Below are 27,616 nucleotides of genomic sequence, written 5' to 3' on the forward strand. Positions count from 1 at the left end.
CAGGTCAGTGTGGAGGCCCTGCATTCAATTCCCTGTACCTGACCAAGACAAAAAGAATGAAGAAAGAAAGAAAGAGGAAGAACAACTTGTGAGGTAGGAGATGATAGCATATAATGGAAATCAAAAGAAGAAAATATGTTTAAGTGACAGAGAAGTCCCCTGTGTCATGCTGCAAGAAGATGAACAAAATGAAACCAGAGAAGTGATCTGAGTCAGCAGGTTGTAGACATTAACAAAAGAAGCATTAGCAGTGTTAGAAGACAAAAGTCAGAGCAGAATAATGAAGGACTTCCAATTTTAAAATGAGTCGTAAAGTGATTTTGCCCCTTTCTCCCAAAGGAAGCACCCTAAGTCTGGAAAACTTGAAACACAACAGTTTCCATCATCCAGGAAACCAAGACGTATGTGAATCTAAAATTACAGCACATGAAGATAGGAAGAGGAGTGGCAAATGATTTTGCAGTGTGGAGAGAAGGCAAATACCGCTGAACCTCACCGAAAGTTCCATCAGGAAAGATAGGGAGATAAGGAAGCAAGTTTCAGGAAGTGTATTAGGAAGAAAAATGCAAATAAATAGACCAACAACTAGAGGAAGATGTCAGGTCAAAGAGAACATTCTCCTTAAATTGAGAAGTATTAGAGCACACGTATATACTAGTTGTCAGCCCCCAATATTTTTCTTCCTTATTGCAGTCACAAATATTTAGAAATAACCTATACAGTATGTCTGTTTCTTGTTAAGAATATGGAGGGATGGATGCTAAAAACCTTCATTTCTATGGTCAACCAGAAAAGCCGAGACAAAATAAAATTCGTATGTTTCCATGAGGCTGGCAGAGATGCAGGAAGCACTGATGAGCTGAATTATAGGGAAACAAGCCCTGTAGAGCTCATCAAAGATCTGCTAAAATTTTCATGTTTGAGGTTGGATGGGGATGGGCAGGGGCAGCTGGAAGCATCGGTCTGCTCCAGGCAGAGACTTTGCAGGCATCAAGACAACTCAGCTGAAGCCTGCACGACAAGTGGGTGTGGAGGCTGAATCAAGAATTAAAATGAAAAAAGAAAACGAAAAAGACAAAAAAAAAAAATAAAAAAAAAAAGAAATCTCAGCCTCACAATCTCCCCTCCACACATGTTCACATCTGCATTTTTCCAAGAAAATAACAGTGAAACAGTGACTGAAAAGTAGAAATCACATAGTCATGTGGATTCTTGTACTGCTCAGATTCTGGAGTCCCACCAGCACTGAATGCAAAAGTCAGGCAAAAAACGTTGAAGCTGCCCCCTAATCCCCTACCGGCTCAAATACTGAAAAGATCACAAAGACAGGAAAGACCAGAAGGCCAGGCTAATAACAGGGAGCGCACTGTAATTAAAGCTGTAGCCCATCCCAAGCACAGTCTTACTCCAAGAGGAATCTAAATGAGCAGCTTCTCACCCAGCTCTCAAAGAATGAAAGGCTTACACTCTGCGATGAGTAAACACATTAAATCAATATTGAGCCTAAATTTCTATGGCCCTTTTTTATACCCAGTGTATAAAACATAATTGAAAGATTAGGCAATATGGGAAGCAGCAAGGGCATGTGACTCATAATAAAAATACAGGAATAGAAGTAAAATACAGATAGCTCAATTATTAGAATTAGACAGGGACTTTCAAACACTGATGATAAATATATAAACAATTTACAAGAAAAGGTGAATACAGTAGAGAATATAGGGAGAGAAGACAGAGGGTATCAGGAAAAAAACTCAAAAGAGCCAAGTAAAAATTGTGAAAGTAAAAAATATAACATCTGAAATGAAAAATTCACTAGATGGACTTAAATAGATCAGACACTGCAGCAAAAGAATTTATAAACAAGTGAAGTAAATAAATGCAAATAAACTGAAATTATCTCATACATATGATCAGATCACAGTGCAATGAAATGGGAAACCAATGGCAAAATAAACCACAAAAACTTTATAACCACATGGAAATTAAATAACACCCTCCTAAACAACCAATGGGCCACAGATAAAATTGAAGAATAAATTAGACAGTTTCTACAATTAAATAATAATGCCAGTACAACATACTGGAACTTATGGTACACAATAAAAGCGGCGCTTCAAGTAAAATTTATAGTGATGAATATTCATATCAGGAAAACAGAATGAGCTCAAATAAACAACCTAATATTGCATCTCAATATTATAGAAAAAGAAAAGTAAGTAAAGCCCAAAATACATACAAATGAGGAAATTATAAAGATTAGAGCAGAAATTAATGCAATGTGAACTAAAAAAATAATACAAAGAATCAGTGAATCAAGAGTTGGCTGTTTGAAAGATTAAGATTGGCAAATCCTTAGCTAAGCTATTGGGGGAAAAAAAGAATCAAATCCATTCAACAAGGAATGAAAAGGTTGGAAATCACAACAAAGCCTGCAGAAATCCAGAAGATCGTCAATACCTACTTTGAGAATCTGTATTCTAACATAGCAGAAAACATAAAAGAAATGGACAGATTCTTCATTACACATGAATTATCAAAGCTGAACAAAGAAGATATAAAAATTCTAAACCAATAAGAGTCAATGAAATTGAAGATGTAATTAAAAACCTACTAACAAAGAAAAACCAAGGCCATGATAGATTTATTGTTGAATTCCACAAGAAATTTAGACAAAGACCCAACCAAGAAAGAGAACTATAGGTCAGTCATCCTACTGAACATAGATGTGAAAACCTTAAATAAGATACTGGCAAACAGGATGTAGCAAATCATCAAGAAGATTATATACCATGACCAAGCAGCATTCATCCCAAGGATGCAGAGATAGTTCAACATATGCAAATCAATACATGTAATATACCATATTAACAGAACCAAGAACAAAAACAATATGACCATCTCAATTGACACACAGAAAGTATTTGGCAAAGTCCAACACCCATTCATGATAAAAAAAAAAAAAAACCTTGCAGAAGATTAAAATAGATGGCTTTTATTGCAATCTGATAAAAACCATCTATGAAAAACCAATAGTCACCATCATACTAAATGGACAAAAACTGAAAGCTTTCCCTATAAAATCAGGAACATGAAGACAAGGATGTCCACTGTTGCCACACCTATTCAATGTTCTAGAAACATTAGCCAAAGCAATTAAACAAGAGAAAGAATTAAAAAAGAATAAGGATAGAAAAGGAAAAAGTTAAATTATCATTATTTGAAGATGACATGATACTCTAAATAGAAGACCAACAAAATTTTACCAAAAGACTTCTAGACTTAATAACCAAATTCAGTAGTGTAGCTGGATACAGAGCCATCATTCAAAAGAGAAAAATTAGGGAAACAACACTTTTCACAATAGTATCCAGAAAAATCAAATATCTAGGAATGAATCTATAAAAGGAAGTAAAAGACCTGTACACTGAAAACTAAAGTACTCTAAAAAAGGAGATTGAAGAAGACCTTGCTTAAGGTATGAAGAACCAATATAGTGAAAATGACCATATGTCCATAATTGTTACACAAATTTAATGCAATCCTGATCAAAACTTCAACAGTATGCCTCACAGAATTAGAGAAAGCAATCCTAAAATTCATTTGGAACCAGAAGACCTAAAAGAGCAAAAACAATTCTGGGCAATAAAGACATGGCAGAGGGCATCATAATTCCTGACTTGAAATTATTCTACAAAGCTATCATGCTAAAAAAAAAAAAAAAAAAAAAAAAAACAGACCTGAGGATAATGAAACAAATTAGAAAATGCAGAAACAACTCCAGACATACTCAGCCACCAAGTCTTTGACAAAGGAGCCAAACAACTTCACTGGAAGAAAGATCATCTTTTTAGTAAATGATGCTGCAAAAATTGACTTTTCACATGCCAAAGATTAAAACTAGACCATTATCTTTCACCATGCACTAAACTAAAATCAAAATGAATCAAGGATCTAGCTATTTAGAAAAAAACACTAATTAGCTGAAAGATAGAAGGAGTCAAAGTCTGGAAGATGTTGGTGTAAGCAAAGACTTCATGAACAAAGCACTAATTGCACAGGAACTATCACAAAGGATTACCAAGTGGGACCTCATCTTATTAGAATGCTTTTACACAGCAAGAGAAACCACCAACAGAGTAAAGAGACAACCTACAGTGTAGAAAAAAAATTTTGCCAGTTGTTTCTTAGACAAAGGGCTATTATCTAGAATATATAAAGAATTCAAAAAAAATTAATTTCAGACTCCTCAGATTTAAAGACTCAGTCCCAAAATGGGCATCTGAAGTGAATAGACACTTTTCAGATGACTGGGTAGCAATAGCAAATAAACATATGAAAAAAATGTTCGACATCATTGGTCATTCAAGAAATGCAAATTAAAACAATGCTGAGACTACATCTCACCCCAGAAAGAGTGTCTGTTGTGAAGAAATCAACCAATAACAAATCCTGGAGGAGCTGCAAGGGGAAAAAAGGAACACTTATCCACTGTTGATGGGAGTGTAGACTGGTGTAACCACTATGGAAATCAGTGCAGAGTCCTCAGAAAAACTAAGACTAGAAGCTCCACTTTACCCAGTTATTTCCCTTCTTGGTGTCATCCCAAAAGACTTAAAAGTACCAAACCACAGTGATATATGCACACCCAGGTGTATAGTGGCACACTTTGTAATAGACAAATCTTGGAAATAGCCTAAATGCCTATCAACTAATGAATGGATAAAGAAGATGTGAGGGTGTTTTGTACATGGAGCACTACTCAGCCATAAAGGAAGGATAAACTTGAGACATTTCTAGGTTAAATGGGTGCACCTTGAGACCCTACTCTTAAGTGAAATAAATCAGACACACATGTGTAAATTCTGAATCGTTTCTCTGGTGTGAGAAACCAAAAGTGTAAATAAAGACCAAAATGTGTGATAGATATTGTGAAATAGGAAGAAAATGTTCAAATGGTAAGGGGATATAGGGAGGAGGTAGGGAAAGAAAGAAAGAGAAAAGAAAAAAACAAGAAGGAAAAATGGAAACAAAACCTTTATAAATAAGGAGGAGAAGAGGGGTTGAAGGGAAAGTAGAGGAATGGGAAAAAGACAAATCAAGATATATCATGCACAGGTACAAATTCCTTGTGATGAATGTAATCATTATGTATACCTTAAATGTACCAATAAATTTAATTTTTAAAAAATCATATGCAATCCAGAATGCAAAAGATTGGTTACTTTTAAACAGATTAATGAAAAGAAAAAAAAAAAACCCTTGAAAGTCTGCATTTGGCTCAGACATACTCAAACTGAAGGACAGTTTTTAAAGTTTTTTCATTGGATGATGAGAGTCTTTACCAGCAAATCTACACACTACAGGAATTCTGCAAAGGAAAATGATGCCAGGTATAAACTAGATGTGTAAAATAAAAGAAGAATAGCAGAAGTTATCAATATATAGCTAAATATAAAAAAGACTATTGTGTATCTTTTCTTAATTTTATGAAGAGACAATTGGCTCTTTAAACCAGAAATAACACTGTACAATAGCCATTCTCTACCTCATTGTTACATCCCCATCCATGGTTATGTCCCCATGGTTTCCTTTTCCCTGGTTTCAATATTAAGTGGAAAATTGCAGAAATAATTCTTAAGTTTTAAACATATGCCTTTCTGAGTAGTGTGATGAAATCTTGCACAGTCCCATTTCTTCCACTCAGGATGTGAATCATCTTTTTGCCCAGTGTATCTATGCTGTATATGCTACCCTCCCATGTGTCAGTAGCTGTCTCAGTTATCAGATTGCCTATAATGACTTCAGTGCATATATTAAAGTACCCCTTATTTTATTCACTAATGGTCCCAAAGTATAAGAACTGTGATGCTGGCTATTTACTATGCCAAGGGGAAATAATAAAATGCTTCCTTTTGATGAAAAGAGGACAATTCTCCACCTCATAAAGAAAATATTATGTGCTGAAGTTGCCAAGATCTATAGTAAGAACTAATTTTCTATCCATGAAATTGTGAAGAAAGAAAAAATAAATTCATACTAGTTTTACTGTCACATCTCAACCTGCAAAAGTATGTGATGAGTGCTTAGTTAATATGAAAAATGCATTAAATTTGTAGGTGGAACCCATGAACAGAAAACATGTTCCAAATGATGACAATATGCTGTGCCCAGAAGCACTGGGTCTGTCACTAGTAGCAAACCTATGGCACACATGCCACAGTGGGCTAAATATTATCATTGAAAATTCTAAAAGATTTACCATCACTGGTCTCGATGAAGACTTCAGCAAGTGATTTCCTGCAAAGATGACAGGTACCACCATCCCATACTGTAAATAAGGAATGATCACACAGATTCAGGAATAAGTTTGAACTGAAAAATATAAAAATTAATGTACAGGCTGCAAAAATATAGTCTCTATAGAGTTCAGGACTCTGAGATTTCAGGCACCCACTAGGGATTTTGGGATGTATCACTGGAAGACAAGAAGACAAACTACTGTAACTTAGAGTTAAATATAAATGTGCAAATAAAAATATAGGATAATAACAGCACAATGGGCGAGATGTCATATGGATTTATAATATTAAATGTTCTTTTGTTTTATGAGAAGTGCCATATTACTAACTTATGTCAGCCTATGATCAAATAATGATGCATATTATAATCCATAGAGGAATTGCTAAAGACGAAGGAAAAGTGGGGGGAGGGGGATAACAATGATTTATGTTTTTAAAAATTCAATAGACAATATTAGGTAAAATTTTAAAAAAAGAAAACTATATCAATGCAAAAGATTGTAGGAGAGGAAAAATAACAGAATTGATCATTACAAAGCAAGATTGGCAGGAGGGTACCAACCATGTGCATGTGACATTAAATGTAAGATGAGCTAATTATTCCAATGAAGACATACTAGCTTAGCACACTAGCTTAACAAGTGCCAGTGTATCTTTAATCTATTGCTGTGTGGAAAAAACATCCCACACCTTCATACTCTGAAATAATATTAATTCATGATGGCTCCCTCTGGACTTGTTGAAAGAGCTTCACTTATTATATATTCAATTGGTGATTGAACTCAGCTGGAAAAGATCATATGTTTGAGACAGATGAGGACCTTTCTGTCAAGATGGTCTTTCCTTCTCAAGGAAGGCTAGAAGACCAGGTAGCTGCCTCATTCCAAGATGGCGAACCCCAGGATACAGGTGCTTACACAACTTCAGCATTCCTCGTGCTTACGTGATTGAAGTTCTGTAGTTTCATGGGCTAAAGTAAATTACATGGCCAGGTGCAGAATATACAAAGGTAGAAATACTGGGAGAAGTGATCCCTGGAGGCTGAAGTATAACCATCTGCCACAAATGATGGTTTTTAAATATAAAGATAACAATCGGTTTAAATGAAAAAATAGGGAAAGATGCACTATGCGAACACTGATCATAAAAAAGTTGGAACTGAAACCACAAAGGTCGAAGTTGAGTATTTCAAAAGACCAAACTGATAAACTCTTAGTAACATTTATGTCTAAAAGAGAAAACAAAATACAGTTTACATAAACAGCAGTATCTGGAATGAAAGGAAAGATATTACTACAGATCCTACAGGTGTTAGAAAATAAAGGAATAGGGGGCTGGGGATTTAGCTCAGCGGCATAAGCGCCTGCCTTGGAAGCAGGCGGTCATGAGTTATAAGTTCGATCCCCAGTACCGATAAAAAGGAAAAAGACAAAAAAAAAAAAAAAAAAAAGGAAAGAATATTGTGCACAGCTTTATAGAAATAAATCCAACAATTACAACAGAAGTGAACAAAATCTGTGTGTGTATAAATAATATATAAATTATACTTCATTAAAATACACAGAAAAAGAGCTTTGGTTCAGTCTGCATTTTGTTACTATAAAGCATGTTAGCCTATCCTCAGGTAAAAGAAGAAGTCATGATCTATATATATTATCACACGTAATTATAGTGTGCTTCAGAGCTTCATAATTGCAAAAGTAATAGCAAAAGGCCTTTAATCTGTTTTCCGTTCACTACAACAAGAACTGTAAGGCCATTGGAAATGTTTGAGAGTCGCATTAGTGGTAATAAATACTGATATGTGTTTATAAAGTGAGGCTTCAAAGCCAACAATAGCAAAGCATTTGAGAAATGTCTGATTCCGCAGAAGTTTTTTAAAGGGTGAACAATGCGGAGCTGATGCTGGGTTATTTTTGGGTGGTGGTAGAGATTGTTTTTATAGAACAAAAATATGATTGACATTGTATAACTCCAAGAATTTTGCAGTGGGAGCATCAGTAGGATCCCTAAAAGCCTGAATTACTTCTTAATGTGCTTGTATAAGGTAATCAGCAAATATTATCAAAATGTAGCAATACAATTAGAATTCAGAAAGTAATCTTCCAAAAGCATAGAAAAATTCCCAGGACAACAAAAGTCTTGAAGACACTGTGACTGATTCTCCCCACCTGCTGCCCCTACAGGCTGGTGTAGCTAGGTGCGTGGCATAGACTCAAAAAATAGTAGTGGCAGTGAATGAACAATACATCCAAACTGGAACCACTTAGTTGGTAATCACACAGCCCATCCTTAAGTGCTGTGGGGGTTGCAAAAGCAACATAAGACATCTGGCCTGAAAACCCTTAACTTCTAAGCAGGAACACTGGCAGACATATGAAACCACCGAGAAAAATAGGACCTTTTAATAGCAGCCTGTCTTGTAGGATTCCCAGCCAGTCTCATTCCCAGGAAGATAACATTGCATTTGGTAATCACTAAGTTCTCAGAGAGGTCCTTATCATCTTTTGAAAGATCTCTCAACCAGTTTTCTCAGTTCCTAGGAAAAAATAAAGAAGAGACTTGTATTAATAGCTTCCCAGAGTATAAAAAAAAAAAAAAACCACAATTCCCTTGAAACCATTGTTTTGTTTGTCTAGATGTTGTCAGTGCTTAGAAAAGAAGCAAAGGAATTGGGGAGGGCGGGAGTCACGTGGTCTTTTAAGATGCTGGTGTAGTGGGGAAGCTGGGGTAACTGTAACTAGTGAGTTCATATCTTGCCAGACACAGAGCATCAAGAATGAGAACATTTTCCAAAACAGCCTTTGCTTGTTCTGGTATCAGAAGGTTTAGAAAGCTCAAGAAATACTTGTAAAGGAAAGGAAATAGGCTTACAGAAAAATACCCAAGTTCCCAGACTTTACTTGGCAGGGAAAAAAAAGAGTCAAGCCAAGGAACCTTTTCCACACCCCTTTATGCCTTTTTAGGCCATTTTTGTAAGCTTTAATCTTAACACAGCATTCTAGTTTTAGTGTTCGCCTATGACCGAAGAATAAGATCATTTTTACCTTTAATACCCAATCTTTTCTTACCTAATTGTCATAAATGAGCCTTCTTCTCCACAGGGTCCCCCAGCTGTTTTTTAAAATTCCATAATGCTCTTCCTGTATGCTCAGGAATAGATTCTGATTTCTCTATCCTCGCCTCACCCTCTTGTCACATTACTGCTGCTTATGCTGCTGTAGCCTCATGCAGCTGCCAACCTGTAGACCAGTGTTGCCCCCCAGCCAGGTGACTGCTGGGCCCCCTCACAAACACACACGCGTGCATAGCCCTGGAGGCGGACATACATTGCTTTCATTGTTACGTCTTCTTCTAAAGCATGAGATAGTTTCCTTTCTCATTAGCAAATAAGATTTGAAATTAATCTACACCTTTCCGGTGGATGATGTTAAAATATTAGAGATGAAATCAGACACACAACACAGAGAGCTTGGTTTGTAACAACATCAAAGGCCCAATAACCGGTCGGCTTCTCCTTAGCTTTCCTCCATATGGCAAAGTAAAGATTGTCCCTTCTGAAAACCTGGTCTCTTCCCAAGATGATCAATGGAGACACCTATTCCCTCCACCCAGAACTTTAGTAAACATCTGCTAAGTGTCTGTTATGTACCAAGCACTCAAATAGACATAGAAGATGTAGGGGGAACCCCAAAAGAGATGCTTAGCCCTGATGAGTCTAGAACTGGCAACAAAAAGAAACCAAACAATTACATAGTCAAATACTATTAATTGTAAAATGACTTAATTTCTACGAAGCAAAAATTATAGGTGTCAGGAGAAAGTCTAATAGAGGAGGATCATTTGGATTGGGGGAGATAAGTAACACCATTGAGAGCAATTCACATTTAAATTGGGACTGAAGCCTGAGTAAGAAGGAGCCCTATGAGGAGCTTCGCAGGCAGCAGAGATTGCAGATGTGGAAGGTCTGGCAGAGGAAAGGCTTGGGAAGACCAGAGCGCCTGAAGTGCAGGAAGATGAGGCTGAACAGGGAGGCAAAAGCCTTCCTGTGCGGCATTGCAAAGCCCGAGGCAAAGATCTCACAGATTGTTGTTACTGAAGGGTTTTGAGGAGGGGAGAGGATGGCATGGCTTGGTGTGTATTTTAAGAAAACCCTGGCAGCCACACAGAAAGTAAAAGGAAGCCAAGCAAGTGGGCAGGAGATGGGCGATAACAAGACAGGATGACTCAGGCTGTGGTGTTGACAAAAGATAGCGAAGCAGCTCATTTGTAGGTATGTTTGAAGTAAAAGCAACACAGTTTGCTGATAGTGGATGTGGAGACGTGAACGGAGTTTAAACATTAGTAGTGAAACAAGGAAGCATCCAATTTCTTACCTGGGCAGCTGGCTGTGTGACCTAGTATCTGTATACTAATAAGACAATCAGATGATAGTATAGTGCCCAAAGTCTCAGTGACACTGCTTTAACTATCCCATTTTTTTTTCATTAAAATTTCTCCCCAAGCAGTTGTGGGATAAACTGGTCATGCTCTGTTCATTAATTCAGTCATTCAGAGCCTGCACAGTGTCAGTACCCAGCTTCGCTGACGCGGGTTATTTTTGAGAGCTTACCACGTTTCCAGGACGGCTCCAGGCTAGGTTACTTTACAGAGGAGAAAGACGTCATTGAGCGAGGCAAATTTGACTTCAAATCACTGTTCTTCTGCGTAACCTGTCCGAGGTCAACTTTTCCACTATCACAGAGCATTCATACCTGTGTAGAGTGGTTATCACGAGGCAAAATCAGAAACCTTTGAGCAGTACCCTGTACACAGTGGGTGGTGGGGAAGTGATAGGTTCTTTCCCTACTCAGAAAGAAGCTTTCTTTTTTAATTTAAATACTATGTGTTTATCTTATTCCCTTAGAGTCTCTCAAATGGGAGAAAGGCAATTTCAAATCTTATCCTAGGTTTATGAATGAAGTTACATTGATGAATAAATTTTATAAATAGGTACGTTTTGCACAAATTAGCCTCTCGCCTTTGTGGCACAAAAGCTAACATGAGTGTGAGCATCTTACACCCTAGAGAGAATGGCCCACGAGGATTTCCTTGGCCTCCAAACTGCTCGCATTCTCCACTGCAAGTCTGCACTTTTTCCCTTGCCGTGCCTCGCTTCCCTTTCCTTCCCCGCCTGTCACCTTGAGCAACCCGAGTAGGAAAACACAGGCACAGGCCCACAGAAAACACTCTTGGTTGTCCTAGAAAGCACCGATTCCTTGGGTTTTTATTTTCAGTGTTGAATGCATGGTTTCATTTGGCACAACCGCGCACAGAGCAGTCTGCCCCAGAGGCCTTCCGCTCCCACCGTATCCCTGTGGTGGCCTTTCCCTGGTTTCTTGGTACTTGGCTCCCTCTGGCTCACAGGAACTATTCCCATCATTGCCTGAGCTGTCATGTGGCCCCTTGGCAGCAGTTGCATTTTAAGATTCATTTCCAACATAGAATGAAAAGTGTCCCTGTTGAGGGAAAGGAAATTTTTCACAAGCAAATGGGCTTCCCGCAGCAGGGTCCTTTCCTTGGTCCTTGAAATTCTGGTCATCCTGTGCCTTGGCCGACCCTGCATGGGTAGTGTATACAAAGACTTTCCCTCTGGTGACTTTTGGGAGACTTTTGGGTACCAGATGAGTACCCTTGGAAATAAGACCAGTGCATATCGCTATCAGCAGTATACCATTTTTACTTTAAAATGCTTTACTAAGACTAACAGAGTATCTTTGAATTTCAGGGAACAGATTCGTCAAGGCCTAGAAGAATTACAGAAAGTTCTACCAGGAGGAGATACTTACATGCATGAAGGATTCGTAAGGGTAATTTTAAGACAATTTTAAACACTAATTATGAAGAGCATTATGGAAACAACAAAGAATGGCTTGTGAGATAAAGTATGTGCATTAAGGGAACTGAACAACACCCTGTAGCAAAAGAGTCTAATTTTTGTCCTTATAATCTTGCACATTATGCTGGGGATATACCTCAGCGGCATAAGTGCCTGCCTGGCAAGCGCAAGGTTATGAGTTCGATGCCCAGTACCAAAAAATAAATAAATAAAATAAACTTGTGCACTGTCTACACTGATAGCTGTATCCAATGAGCTAAAGAAACAGATTTTTTTCCTTCTTTGCTGATACTTCTGGTTTGTTAGCTGATGATTGGATGGTACTCATGAATCACACCACACTCAGTTCTCTGCAGTTCCCAAAGTGACCTTCGTTGGATGGCAGCATCAGTGGCTGAGACAGAATTCCAGTGACTTTAAGGGAAGTAGGTACAGGGCTTTGAGGAGCAAGATATTATCCATGTCCACGTTACATGTGAGGATAACTTTATGTTATTCTCCATTGGCATCACTGAGTGAGGCCTGGGTGAATTACATAAAGACCCAAGATTGCCTTGGCTGCATATCCAGTGCCAGCTCACTACTCAGTATGTTATTTAGAGTGGCAAATAGTGCTTAAATGTCTAATGGGTTGTTCATGTGTTTTTCAGGCCAGTGAGCAGATTTATTATGAAAACAGTCAAGGTAAGAGGAGAGTATAAACTACCCATTATGAAATGTTTAATGTTTTTCTCAGTTTCTGAAAAGGTGTCTCAGTAATTTCATATTGTAAAATGTGCATATGATATTGTCAGTAATCTTTGGACACACACTCATCACAAAGAAAAATGCATGGAAAGATGGCATGTCCCACGTCAAATTCTACTGTCCTGTTAATGTCAAGTTATACTATAAAAATAATTAAAATTCCATTATGGACACAAGCTGTAATTCCCATAAGTAGTTTTGCATGTTGAATTCATTAAATTAGTAAATACTTGGATTGGTTACTAAAGTCTTGGATTTTTATGTCAAATCTAATTATCTTGTCCTTCTCTAACCTCCAAGCATCTTCATTACTGTGAATTGGATATGTTAAATTAAGTTCTAAACTTTTCCTTCATTTAAATGAAAGAATACAAAAGAAATTCTTAGCAGATTACCTAGTAATAGAAATAATAACTATTATTATTTTAGCTATTATTACTACAACTTTCATAGTTACTATTTCTTTATCTCAGATAAATCTCTTAAAAAATTATACTTGATATCAGTGTGATAGTGTGGGAGGTAGGGAAATTCCTGCTTAGGCCTGTAAAGAAGTATCTACTTCCTGTTTGATTTGAACTGCACCAAATAAAACAGATCCAATATCAACACCAAAACTTGCTAAAATAAATCAGCTATGAGCATTGTTACTAGAAGTCTAAGTATCACCAAAAGAATTCTAGTAGGTCTAGCCAACTTCTGTAATACTTCCAGTCAGCTTGCAAATCATGATGATTATGAATTCTTGCCAAATTCTCTTCAAAGGATAGTGCTGGGGTCAACTACAGCATGTGAGAAGGGACAAAAAAATCCCAGGTGGCAGGGTTTTCTCTCAAGCCTGGTTTACAGGCATAGGGACTACTCACAGGAAACAGTAACACTTGGCTCACTGGAAACAGTCTTATCCAGTGACTAGGCACTTCTATCCATTAGACCAGATCAGCTGTTGGTTGAGATAAGACTAAGAAACCCAGAACCTAAACCTGTCCCTGTGGAACCATGCTTTATGCTGGAGTTGCACTCAGGCCCCAAATAAAAGCTGGTGATTTTCACAACATTGATTTTAGGTGGTTGAACTTAGACAAACTCCTAAGGCTGAGAGAAAGTGTCCTGGGGGAGGCAGAAGGCTGAGCTGGTCTGTGTTCTCTTGAGCAGGATACCGGACAGCAAGTGTCATCATCGCTTTGACTGATGGGGAACTCCATGAAGATCTCTTTTTCTATTCCGAGAGGGAGGTAAGCAATGGTTTGCCAGTGTCTAAACACAACACACACCTGGGTGCTTGAGGGTATAGCTCAGTGATAGAACGTGTGCTTAGCCTCCCTGAGATCCTGGGCTCAATCCTCAAAGCCTCCAAACAACATACAGAGAAACAGGGCTTCTCCCCCAAAAACTGTACTTTGTACTCAGGAAAAGTGGTAAGTGTTCCCTGTAGAACTCAGGAGTTGTTTCATATGTAAACATAATCATAATAATTCATTTTTAAAACTGAATTTTGATGCATTACATGTAATATATGTTTCCCCCTTTCAAAATTTGTGCATATTATTCTGTTTTGGAGGATAAAAATATATATACCACATCTCTACTAAAGGCTTTATATTGTTTTAACAGTTTTTAAATGTCATATATCACTTTTAACAAAAAGCGTTATTTTCCCTTTATTTTTCCTCTTATATTCCACTAAATCAAGAGAAAAGGAAAAAATTTTGAAATACACAGGAGTCTGTCTTCACAGAATGTCCTAATCATTGACTGCCACTCTAAGAGCCAAAACTGAGTGGTAATTGGTTGCAAAGTTAATTATAATCTCTCAGCTGTATTTCTTCTTTCCTTTTTTATGTTCTGAAAAATTATTTCTAAGTAAAAGAATTCTATAAATGGGGGCTAGGGATTAACTCAGTGGTGTAAGCGCCAGACTGGCAAGCACTAGGTCATGAGTTCAATCCCCAGTACCAAAATAAGTAAATAAATAAATAAAAGAATTCTATAAATGAAGCCTCTAGTTTGTGAAACTGAACTTAGAAAAAGAAGCATACTCAAGAATTGCAAAGTTACGTTATACTTAGGAAATCTTTTCCACTTAGAATTAGGCTGCAGGTACCACTGGATTCAGGAACCAAGCTTAACCATGGGAGTGTACTGAAGCTTTATTAGTGACACAGGTTCATTCAGGTCAAAGTAAAAAGGGAAGTGAATGGGGGGAGCTCTGGGAGGAGCCAATCACAGTTATTATTATGCTTCCCTCAAGCTCTAGATTGCTGTTTAACTCACCTGTCCCCATGAGTATGAAGTATGTACTCAATGACTCAGAGGGTAGCGGAGAGCTTGCTAGACACTAGAGACAAAGAGTGAGCGACACCCGGTTACTGCCCTGCGGATCTTACCATACAATATTTCCTGCTTTATTATTCCTGCCTTCTCCCACCAGTGTAGAGGATACCTTCTCAGCACGGGGAAACACACAAGCTGGATGACACATTCCCCAAGCATGTGGGAAAGAACACATTTCTATATTGTAAGGTAGAAACTATGTGGTAGCAATGCCAAACGGCTTATTTGGGTGCTAAATAATGGTCAAATAAAGTAAAAACCCTTTATAAGGAAAGAACTAAAAAATAAATGATGAATGTTGGTGGTTTAAAAAAGGGTCAGGAGAAAGGAATTTTAGATATGGTCCATACAGACTGGGAAAAATATTCAGAATGCCAATGCCAGGAAAAAAACTTTCTGAAAAAAGAAATGCTGGGATATAATTATCCATTCTTGATAATTCTATAGAAAGCCCTGACTACAGGAAAAGAATCACAGTGCTGTTATAGATCAAACTGGTGTTAGACTGACTCTAGAAGTTTGATTTATCCTGAAAGCAGCAGGAAATGTTTCCAGCACAGAGGGGAAAAGACACTTCTGTCCTTTCCAAAATTCAGTATTAGATATAAATAAGTTTGATCACCGAGGTAGAGGGAGAATTCATATAAAAATCCATGTATTAAGGACTTACTATATGTTATCAGTTATTTATTGAGCATCAATTATAGACACCAACAATCTCTTACTTTTGTTTTCTATTCTGTAGCACGAGAGAACCTGGAAAACAAATTATCAGAGCCTTTAATAGATCAAATATTAAAATCAAGCAAAACCTGAATGTTATTATGTTGCCTCTTCAATGATTAAGTGTAAAGGAGACCATGTGTTCACCTATTCAAATACAGAACAACCAATAAACCAGTTTATTCTATGGGAATGAAAAAGACCTTACTCAGATATAGCTGGTCCCAATGGCCACATTCTTTTGTGCTAATATGCTGCCATTTCAAATAAAAATGTGGCATTAAAAATCCAGTTGAGGTTTAGAAGAGGTAATCATTTTCCCCACAAGATTTATTTTAACTTGTCTTAGCCTGCACTTTCCCTTACTCTCCTCACCTTTCAAAGGCCTTTATCGATACTCTAGTTCAATAGAGCTTGTCAGCACTTCCTACCAGACTGATCACTGTCCTCTAGGCTACTCTCGGTGATGTTGAGTGTGATGTTAACTGGAACATGAGCCTCGTAGGAACAAGGGCTGCTTTCTTCACTGTGTTGCCTGGTACATGGCTGGTGCTCAAATACCCAATCATTGAAGTTAGTCTGGAAAACCCAACAGGAGTGTGTTTGCCACTGCCTCTCTCTAATGTCCTTGTTTCTTTGACACAGGCCAACAGATCCCGAGATCTTGGTGCAATCGTTTACTGTGTGGGTGTGAAAGATTTCAATGAAACACAGGTATGATGGTGTATTTCATCAGGTTTGGGAACATACCGATCTCATGAAAATGGAAAACCTGAGCATTCCATACAAAGGACATATCAGCAAGACAAATATCCCTCAGCTAGGCTATTTTTCCAGAAATGCTTTCCAGGAAGGAGTCAATGGTGTGTAAAAATGTAAAGCCATTTTCTGAAACACTTAGGATCTTAGGCACAGACCTTTCAAGCAGCATCTCTCTTAGTGACTTTCCCAGAAAGAGTAAATTGACACTGTCCCAGTAATAGTAAATTGATCTAAATTATCTTGAACATTTATTTTCTTTTCATTTAATTTGACAAGTATATTTTGATTCAAATGATACATATTCCCTTTGCATATGAAAACTCTAACACATTTTCAATCCCAAATATGGTGATGATCAGACAGGTGGGGCAAAAAAGTATACGCAGATACATATAGGCCAATTTTGAACAACTACTATCAACCTAAATAAATGGTCCTCAATGTAATTCATAATTTCTTTTTGTTACAATGGCATAGGAAAATGTGCATGATATATTGTTGAATGAACAGAATAGGATCGTAAAGCAGTGGAAGGACTATATGCCCGCTCAGACTAAATATGCTTGTATTTGCATTGACAAAGTGTTAAAAATTATATATTTCAAATTATTAACAAAGAGATGATAAATATGGAAGGATCACAGATGACTTTTTATTTTAACTGTCTTGGATTTTCTTAGATTTTAACAATGAGTATATGTTATTTTTGCAGTCAGTAAAAACAAAAAAAGTACTTTTAATTGTATGCACTGACTCTGACTGGCACTGAGTCTGACTGTGACAGTTACAGAACCACACAAAGTCTGGGTGGAAAAACTCACAGATCAGATTCTCCTTGCTGTTCGTCCTCTGCTGCATAAAGCACAGCAAAAGCAAGATCCCTTTTCCTTATGCATGGTTCAGGGGAACATTTGGGGTCCCTATTCATTGACCTCGCCCAACACCAAAGCCTGAATTTATTTTTTTAAATTGCTCTGAAAAGAAACCTGAGTCCGTTTTATTCAGGTAAAGTGGCTAACAGGAATTTGGGTGAATGGGAGGAAAAGGAGCCAATGGCCTATCCCCAAATTCATAAATATACCATCCCAGGCCAAATGCTCATCCAGCTGGGTAATTCTACCTCTGCTCCCAAGGAGAAAAGCATTAAAACAAATGTAAAAACTGGAGCCGCCCCTCAGGCCTGCTCCAGGGGAGCCTCTGCTAAGCTCATTGCTGCTGCAGAGCTTTCGAGGAGGGCCCTGAGCCCAGTGAACGCCTTGGGATCCTCCAGGTTCCAGATGGAGGTGAGAACCCCAGAAGCAGTCACTTTATTTCCTTCTCTGCATCCTCACCTGATGTCTCTCTGTGTATGTTTGTGTTTGCGCGGTGCACAGCTGGCCCGGATTGCAGACAGTAAGGACCACGTGTTCCCCGTGAATGACGGATTCCAGGCCCTGCAGGGCATCATCCACTCTGTGAGTAGCACGCATCCTCCAAGGGGGTCGGGAGGCACTTTCTGTCCTCAGTCTGCAATCAATGCCCTCGTCTGTCTTGCTGAGATTGCTGTTTTTCTGCCCGAGAGAACATTCCTTTGTATCTCTTGGTCTGCATCTCACATTTCCTTCCAGCCTCTAAGGCTGTTCCTCTTCTTAGACTCCATGCTGCCCGTTCTACCCAGCAAGGAAAAGTTAAAAGCTGACAAAGAGCCTGTGTGGGCAGGGAGCCAAACTTGAGGTGGTATCTCAGCTCTACTGGACAGACTTGTGGCTGCTCATTTGCATTTGACTGACCTCAGGTTTCCCAGCTGTGACTGCACACAAGCTGTCATTGGAACATTAGAGGGTTGAACCTGTGTTACCTGGCCAGGAGAGGTGGCTTAGACCCCCTGAAGTCACCTGGAACTCTTGATGCCTGGGTCTCTAAGTCTGAGGTACAGTCTGGGCTTCTGTGTTTTCTAGAGACTGCACAATTACCATCCCTCCTTCCACATACACGTGGTTTTTACAGTCCTTTTCTTGTTTGATGTGTGGGGACACTGGCTTCTGGGGCCTCGGTTCTCCACTCTTCATATCCAGACCAGGCTCTTGGCTGGAATATTAGATGTATGGCCTTTAAAGCTTCAGCTGGGAAGCCGATGTGTGTGCTGTACCTGTAATAATATCCACCCATAGGTAAGACTAGCCAGGCAACCTATGGTCATCAATGGGAGCCCACCAAGCTCCAGACTTGGGGTTCAGGACACAAATTCAGAACTCAAGGACCACAACCTTCTTAAGGGATTCTTGGTCTAGGGGTTATTGGCTGGAACTTCAGTATCTTTCCCAGGTAAACTTAGGAAGCCCCAGCATGGCTGTGTCTCTGTGTGATATCTGAGATCATCCATAGATTGCCAGGAGCACTAGACGAATGGAAAGCAGAGGGAGAAAGAAGTTGACCTTGGGAATTGATCAGCACAGTGTTTCAATGCCAGCACAAGCTCTTGCCACGTAGAGATCTTTGGCCGCTTGTTTCTTGGCAAAAAGGAATTCATAAGGTAGAAATTTTGGAGGATTATTGCCAAGAAAGACATGTCATACCCACTATCTTGCCAAGCACATAAAAGGTATTTGAAGCCCATGAATCATTTCCTCTTCCAATTCCCAGCCTCATCGTGTGATGGACCTTAACATTAGCTTCCCCTGATTCTCTAAATTTTCCAGAATATGTACCAAAAAAGTCACCTGGGAATCGTGCTTGTAATATCACTTCTTAGGCCCTTTCCCAGAAGATTCTATTATAGTCAATTGGAGATGAATCCAAAGTATGTGCTTATTTCAAATCTACATTTTTAAAAAATAAGTGGGCCAGGTAAACTTTTAGAAAATTGACATATATGACTCTGAGTTTTGAAAATTGTGAAAAACAATCCTGCATCAGATAGGAAGTTCCCATCTTAAATATATGCAAATGACAATTGTTTTATTCAAGATTATTTGTTGGCAAGGAACAAAAACCCACTCAAATGCTTTGACCAAAAAGTGAGAATTATTGAAAGGATGGAGAGACATTGGACCCAGTGATGGGTCCGCAAGTGAGGGAACCCAGCTTTAGATTTCTGCAGTCAGTGTCGGGCACACATGTCAATGTAAGCAACACAAACTGCAATGCCATATAAAACAACAACTCAACACCGTGAAACATGACTGACGAGAAAGCCTCTGGGAGCTCAGATGGATGCTTCTGGGCACGAGCTTTCATGAGAACTTCGATGAGAGAATCACTAAAAGACCAGGAAGTTGAAGGTGCATGTCATCAGAGGGGAGATGGCACAATCTTGACCCCTTTCTCAGAGCACATTCAGGAGCAGCAATGATAAGTTGTCTGGCAGGAGAGTTTCAGGGTTTTGTCCAAGCAAGCTTGGACATTGCATTGGAGCAAATATGCAACAGCCTTGAAAGGGTTTTGACTCCAACTTATAGGCAGTGGCGGGTATTACTAACTGCAATTAAAAAGCAATTAATTTTTGCATTTTAATCACGATGTAATACTTGTACTACTCAATGGGCTACAGTGTGGGATTTTAAAACATGTCCACAATGTGCACTGATCACATCAGGGTAATTAATGTTTCTAGCACTGCATCATTTCTTCATGTTTGGAGCCTTTAATCCCCTTTTCTATCTTGTCATAGAAACATTTTTTAACATAACAGGTGATACTTAAGAAAAGAGTTATTGGCAGTGTCTGTGTATTGAGTTGCCAGAGGCAGTAGCCATTCAGGAGGCTGATGGTAGACCTGCCTTCAGAGAGCTGAATTCCAAACAAGGACAAACCTTCTATCTGTTCAGAGGTTCTTATGACCCATGTGGCTAACATCATTCGAGAGTTGATTCCTACACAAATAATTAGAATCTTTTTATCTGTGTAAAACAGTATTGTCCTTGAATATTTTAGCCTTAACAACTCACTCAAACTCAACATGAGCCCGGATGTTTGTGAAGCTTCCCTCATGCTCAAATGGAAATAACTCCAAGGATATGTTAGAAGTTTTAGTACAGCAGTGACCCAAAAAGGGAAGAAAAATAATTTGAAACTTCAGTCTCCAGACTTTTAGCTGAATGATAACATTCTTACGAGCTTTTATCCAGAATTTATACTAGTGGTTTTGATTCTGCCAGGACTCAAAATCCATGCCTATTGTGGTTGTTAATTGGTTTGCTTGGACAGAGAAACAAGGAAAAGCACAGTAGAACTCATCTTTCTTAAATCAGACAGGAATAATTGTGGCCTAAAAGTTAGCTGTTTTTAAGAAGTAGGTTGATTTCTCCTTTATGGCATTGAAAAGAAAACCCTCTTTTTTTTCTCTCTCTCTCTCTGAAGTATCTGCGGTTCTAGCTTGTTCTCCTGGATACTATTTCATTATTTTCTCATAATAAAATAGCACCGGCTTAATTATCCAAAATTAAGATTGCTGAGCAGCTTTCTAAGAAACTCACATGGTCATAAAGTTTTATGCCTATAAAGACTGTATTTTCAAACCTGAAATGAATACTTATTTACGGATCAACTATTCATTGAAAAACCTTTCATGGCAAGCTCTGATCATTCAGTTACAAGTGAATTGGGTGGAGGCCCTGACCCAGTGGACTTTATGATCTAATAGGAAAGACATACAAAAACAAGAAAAGAAATATATAATTTAAATTGTGATAAATGGTGTAAAGGAAATAGCGTATCCCAAAGATTAAGAGTAAATGGGTTGACAGAGGATAGAGACTCTCATGAAGAGGTGACCTAAAGGACAAAAAGCAAGAATCCACTGGGTGAGCATGGAGAGAATGTTCTCGCAAAGCATGATCACAAAATGGTGCATAGGAGAATAAAAGAGAAATACTCAAGATGGAGACTGAGACTGACCGAAGGCAAAGAAGAGGTAGACTCGAGGGCCACAGTGTTTCCTCTAAGGGCAGCGGGAGACAACAGCCAGGTGTCCAGTCTCACCATGAAGCAGTCCTGCAGTCATGGCTCAGGAAGTCTGATCCATATCCCCTCTGGATGATGGATAAACACACTCAGAATCAGTGGTCGTGAGGTCTGTACCTGTGTGAAGAAGAAGGGAAATCCTGATTATGAAACATCTTTCCACTGAGCATTTTACCTCACCATCTCTCTCGGAAGAAGGATTTATTATCCCCATTTCACAAGCGAGGAAACTGAGTTACAAAGTGTAGATCGAAGGGAGAATTTGAACTCAAGGCTGGTTCCAGAGCCGTACTCTTTCCCTGACACTTGGCTGTGAGGATCTGAGGATTCCCAGGTGCTGATTACAGGGATGATCATCCAGGCTGATGAACTGGGATCCCTGATTCTCTGCTGCCTCAATCTGAGGCCTCTTTTGGTCTTTTGGCTATTTTCCAGTCCTCTTACATTTAAGAAAGAAGCACTTATATGTCAGATTTATACAATGAGTTATTGTTTTAAAAGTGTTCTCACTGGTTTTTCCATTTTACTTTTCTCCTCTGTAGAAGATAGGGAAAAGGCAGAAGGAAATCAGCAGCTGTAGAGAACTCATTTTGAGACCACAAACATTTTTCCTTTATCCTACATAACATTATTGTATTTTAAAACCACACATTAACACTCAGTGTTAGAGTGCTTGTCTAGCAAATGTGAGGCCCTGGGTTCAATGCACAGCACACTAAACAAACAAGCAAGCCATACACTGCCTTCGAGTGAAGATTCTCTACCTATGCTATAGGCAAAGAAACTGAAGTCCAGTTAACTTGTCCAAGGAGCTAGGCTTCACGACTCCAGAGCCCATTCTCTCTCTCCTACCTGTTTCCTAGGAAGGTTTAAAAACAAAAATAGAATCCACATCTCACCATGTGCCAGGCACTGTGCAAATTATTTTACATATAATGCCATCACAGCTTCACACCACCATGTGATGTAGCTGTGCTATAAAGTAGATACTTCAAAGCCACAGAGTTTGGTGAGCAGTGACCAGAATAGACAAGGTCTGCTTCTAATGATGGGAGTGACCACCAAACTCCACTGAATAATGTGAGTAGGAGAGGAAGGAGCTCCACTTTCAAGAGGAAGACCCTAAAGACCAAAAATGTGAAATGGTTTGACATAGCTCCCACAGTTACCGCCAGGCCAAGATCAAGATCCAAATCCGTGTGGCCCAGTCTGATTGTACCGTGAGTGGGCAAGAGAGTTTTCTGCCTTTTACAGCTGGGTAGGAAATCCATCCATTGTTAATTGGGAAGTTTCATCATCAGCAGAAAGTGACGATTTGACAATTAAACTCAGACTTTGAGGACACTTAGGCCAGATATTTCTCCTAAGCAATTATTTCTATCCAGTGAATTAAGACATCCCGAAGGAGTAAAAACTGCCATAGGTTGAATGGGCTCTTACAAAGATTGCAGAGGGGCACAATCAGACCAAAAGGAGCATCCTTCCTGTCACCCTGCGCAAGATCCTACCTTTGAGATTCATGACAGTGTTTCTGCTTGCTTCTGCAGAATACAATAATAAAATTGTAAAAAAAAACTTGGGTAATTGAAAGATTGTGTTCTTTAAAAGTAGAGGACAAACCTCTTTATTTACTTTCTCTTAGTGCAGCTTTTTTGGGGAATTTGCATTGACCACAACTGGGAATATAGCATCACCCCTCAAGTGAATGTTGGAAGCAAGGTCCAGTGAGGCCCTTTGTTTGCCTTTTCAAAAGGGCCACAGGCACCAAAGGCAATCCCGCATGAAACTGGAGTTCAGGTAACAATGAAATGGGTTGGCAGCCTTAAATCCTGACACTTTGACCCTGTTACCACAGTTCCTCTTCCTGCTAGCTGTCCCCTGTTTCTTGTGCAGTTGAAGATGATAACTGGAAGCAGGAGCATTGTCTCTGGGGAGGAGAATCTGGTGCTGTCACCAAGTCATCCTGTCTAAGTGCAGTTCTCTAGAATGGCTATTAAAGCCTGTGCTTGGCTTCCTGTTAATTCATGGGTGAGTCAGCATACAGAGCTTTCTGCATATTTAATCAACAATAAACAAGTATTGAGCAAACACAACAATATTTTCAAGAATGTCTTGCAAGCATTGGCACAAACATCCTTGTTATCGGGATTATCTGTAAATTCAGCAAAACGGGAATGAATCTATTCCACGGTATATGTAAATCTGTTCTTATTTACAAAAACCAGCTCCTGTGCTGATTTCTCTCTTCCACTCATGGAAGACAGAAGAAATGCATTCCCCAAGTCTGGTCCAAACCCTACAAAACTATGACAGAAGTCTGTCTTCTAAGCTTTCCTCACCTCCACTCTCCCATGTCCCCCTGAGGATTATTAAAGCTCTCCTACCAATTAAAATTTCAGTAGTTTCAATTCTGCAGTCCTGGAAGTGTCTCCCTTCCTTGAACAAATCCTCTTTCCATGGCTTACAGGAGGGAAGACGCATCACAGCAACAGCAGCCCTTCTCGTGAATCAAATTTATATGTCATTAGCAGGAACCTCTTTTTCTTCCTTGTCCCATCAGAACCTGTCTCAAAGATTGTCTCAACCCAGACACCGCTCAGTCTCTTCCATGAAGCCTAACCTGATCTGTCCTCCACCACAAACTCTCCTTGCTCTGAACTCGAGTGGCAGCCATTCCTGGAACCTCTTGCTTGGTCCCTGGATCTCTTCCATGCTCCGCGTCATCCTCCAGGGACATATGCCAAGTCATGCAATCACAAAGACAACCCCATGCGTTGCATTTCCAGTACTATATTTTGCATATTTATTAATAACAAGGCAGTCCGGAGTGTTATAAAGCACTTGTGACCCACGGAAGACCTACACTGCACCACAGATGAGCAATTTGGTGGCTCTGTTTCTTATAAAATCCCCCTCAGGATCACTCAGTCCCCATCCTCTCCTCCAAGATTGCATTTATAAAAGATGGCATTCTGGGCTCCATTCACATCAGGGCAGGCCTGGATTAAAAAACCATAAATAGACTCAATTGTAGTTCCTGTAGTAGGGCAGAAGATCTTTTTTAAAAAATTGTTTGCCTCAGGAGTCATTAATTAGACTCAGACTCTGCGGACATCCAGGCCAAAAATTTCTCTTAGGCTGTTGTTTCTATTCAGCCTAGCAAAATGTTGCAAAGGAATACAAACGCCCATATTTTGAAGAGGCTACAAAGATTGGAGGGAGGTTATATTCAGGAAGTACTTAGCACATTCCTGCTCTTTGGCAGCTCCTCCCCTTCCTCCTCTAGCAAGCAATCTGCTAAGACTCATAAAAGCAACAGCAGAATTTTAGAATAAAGCCAGCTTCCAAAAAAGGCCATTCATGTCAGGAACATGCAGGAGGTCAACGGTCTCATCTTACTAAAAAAACCACATTTCAGATTTCACAGCTATCTGAGCTTTCCTTCTGAAAACATGAGAAGAAAATGGGCTTGTGGGAGGAAAAAAAAGAATTTCCTCAGTTTCAGAAGGTCCTTTGTCCTACATTTCTTTAGACCAGATTCTCAGTGGGTATGAAATTAACAGAGAGAAAATTTATATTTATTTAAGCAAGCTGTGTACTCTCCCTCAGCATATTTTGATAGCAAAACATGTCTTTTAAAGTCCAATAATACCTCAATAATATGTTCCCTGTATATAATAGCCTTATTTGGTATGATATACAGTATACATAAAACCATGTTTGAGTCCCAAATAAGATGTGCATATAATATTCAATTCTTATTTCAAAATTAGATTTTGGAGAACTGACATAGACCTAGGGTAGTAGTGTCCACTGTTAGCAATAAGTGTGTCTATTTGGTTTCAAGTGTGGAGCAGAATTTAATTAGGAATAGTAACTATGCATTTTAACATCTTACTAATAAGTTATATGTTAAATCATTTCAAAATTCATGGGCATGTGGATGGCTCTGAACCTGTAGATGAGCCAGCAGTATGTCCCAGGCTGTCTGACTGCTTCTAAAAGCTACGGTCTCCAGGTTCATTCAGGGTGCTTTCTACCAGCAGCCGTGACCCTATGTGTGGTCCTTCTGGAGAAACCTGAGCAGCGCCCACCCACCTTAGACCTCTCTGTATTTTTTCCCAAGTAAATAGATTGAGGTCTCTAATAAAGCAACCCAAACTAGATCTTTGGAGGAAAAAAATGATACACTTAAAGGCATTATTGCTCAAGAGATTAGCCATTAATGAAATGGAAATGATGCAGTCAGTAGTCTTCCTGAGAAAGCAGTCCCCAAAAAGAGAGTGGCTCTCTTTAAGGAGAGAGAAGTGTAAAAGATATGGAATGTGGCTTCGTAGTCAGGAGAGCCTGTGATTATACATATAAGGAGAAGGAAGATTAATTCATAATACGTGATAATGCTAATTTATGAAACCATGCAAAAAGTATGTGACTTATTTATTTACTTATCCAATAAGTATTTATTGAATGCTTACTATGTGCCAGGTTAAATGCTGTAGATATGGCATTGAGTAAAGAGAAATTCAACCCTTGCCCTAGTAAGGTTTATATTCTACAAAGACAATGACCAGACACTCAAAGAACAAATGTGTAACTATAAACTATGCTAAATACTCTGCAGGTTGTTAGTTTATACTAAATTGTAGGTGGATATAGGGGTATGTAATTGGTCAGATCACCAGGAATTAGGCAACACATTTTATACTGGATTTTAGAGTCACAAAGAACAGGATAAGGAAAACAGCTATGTTTTTGTATTTGAGAACTCAATGGATGAATTTGCTCAATAGATTGTTAACTACCAGCCTACTTCAAGCCGCAGACATCTTTTTCTGTCGTGTAAATATTGTAGCAGAAACTACTGATATTTGTTTTGGGGAATTAATATATGCATAAACCTTGACCATTTTCAATCCTAACTCTGTCTTGCTTTCCTCCTCTCTAACCCCTTCCCATTTCGAAGTATCTACCTTCTAGTTTCCTATGATGTCTATTATAGTCATTGATGTATTCATTTATATTTTAGATTTCCTACATAAGAGAAAACATGCAATAAGTACTTAACTTTTTGATTCTGGGATATTTTGCCTAGTATGATGATCTTGAATTCCACCTATTTTCCTAAAAGTGACATGGTTTCATTCTTTTCAATAACATCTGTTGATGGGCACCTAGGGTGTTTCCAGAGGTTGGCGCCTGTGAATCATATCACTGTTAACATGGGTATACATGGATCACTACAATTTGATGCCATTACTTTGAAGGGTACATCGAGGAGAAGTAGAGTTGGGTCAAATGGTATTTCGGTTTCAAGTTTTATGGGAGTTCCATACTGATTCCACAATGATCGTACTAGTTTCCTGTCTCCAGTGTAGGGGCCCTCCCACTACAACCTCTTACAACATTCATTGTTTTTGGTGTTCTTGATGATAGTCATTTGTACTGAAATAAGATGGAGTTTCAAAGATATTTTTTGACTTGAATTCTGCTACTAGCCTACAGATATTTTAAAAATGGAATCTTCCATGCACAGCATATAAGACACCATGAACATGCTCTGAAGAACTTTCTAACAAGTGAATGCACTATAAATGCACAAAAGAGACTTGTCCATTATTAACACACACCAAAACATTCTTTAGGAAAAGTAGCCAGCTAAACAAATTCCTTTGTATTTGGAAAAGAGGAAGAGTGGTTTGTAAGAAATAGGCATGTCTGGTGTAGGGGAGAGGTTCCTAATAATTCTGTGCAAATATTGACAATTGTTTAAGGGTTCCTGAGAAATCTCTGTATAAACTGAAACTTTATGAGAAAGGATGTTAGACATTTTAGAATTCAAAAATCCAAACTCATATGCAGCCTGGACTATTTCACCATGGATTTCACTGTAAGTACACTAAATAACTCTTATAACTTGGCAGAATTCTTT

At 38.8% G+C, this 27,616-nt stretch overlaps 1 protein-coding gene across 2 annotated transcripts in view; it reads left to right on the top strand.

The window, feature by feature from the left end:
- Positions 1-27,616, top strand: part of Antxr1 (ANTXR cell adhesion molecule 1) — a 201,495-nt gene that overhangs the window by 44,189 nt on the left and 129,690 nt on the right. For both annotated transcript variants that reach the window (XM_063229544.1, XM_003469037.5), the window contains exons 4-8: positions 12,070-12,151; positions 12,831-12,864; positions 14,083-14,162; positions 16,630-16,698; positions 18,120-18,200. In XM_063229544.1, the coding sequence (XP_063085614.1) occupies positions 12,070-12,151; positions 12,831-12,864; positions 14,083-14,162; positions 16,630-16,698; positions 18,120-18,200 (346 nt within the window). The remainder of the gene's footprint in view (positions 1-12,069; positions 12,152-12,830; positions 12,865-14,082; positions 14,163-16,629; positions 16,699-18,119; positions 18,201-27,616) is intronic.

The sequence above is a fragment of the Cavia porcellus genome, unplaced genomic scaffold (genome assembly GCF_034190915.1).
Source record: "Cavia porcellus strain 051 isolate PalLab524CR breed Dunkin Hartley unplaced genomic scaffold, mCavPor4.1 scaffold_18, whole genome shotgun sequence".
In the NCBI taxonomy this organism is placed as follows: Eukaryota; Metazoa; Chordata; class Mammalia; order Rodentia; family Caviidae; genus Cavia; species Cavia porcellus.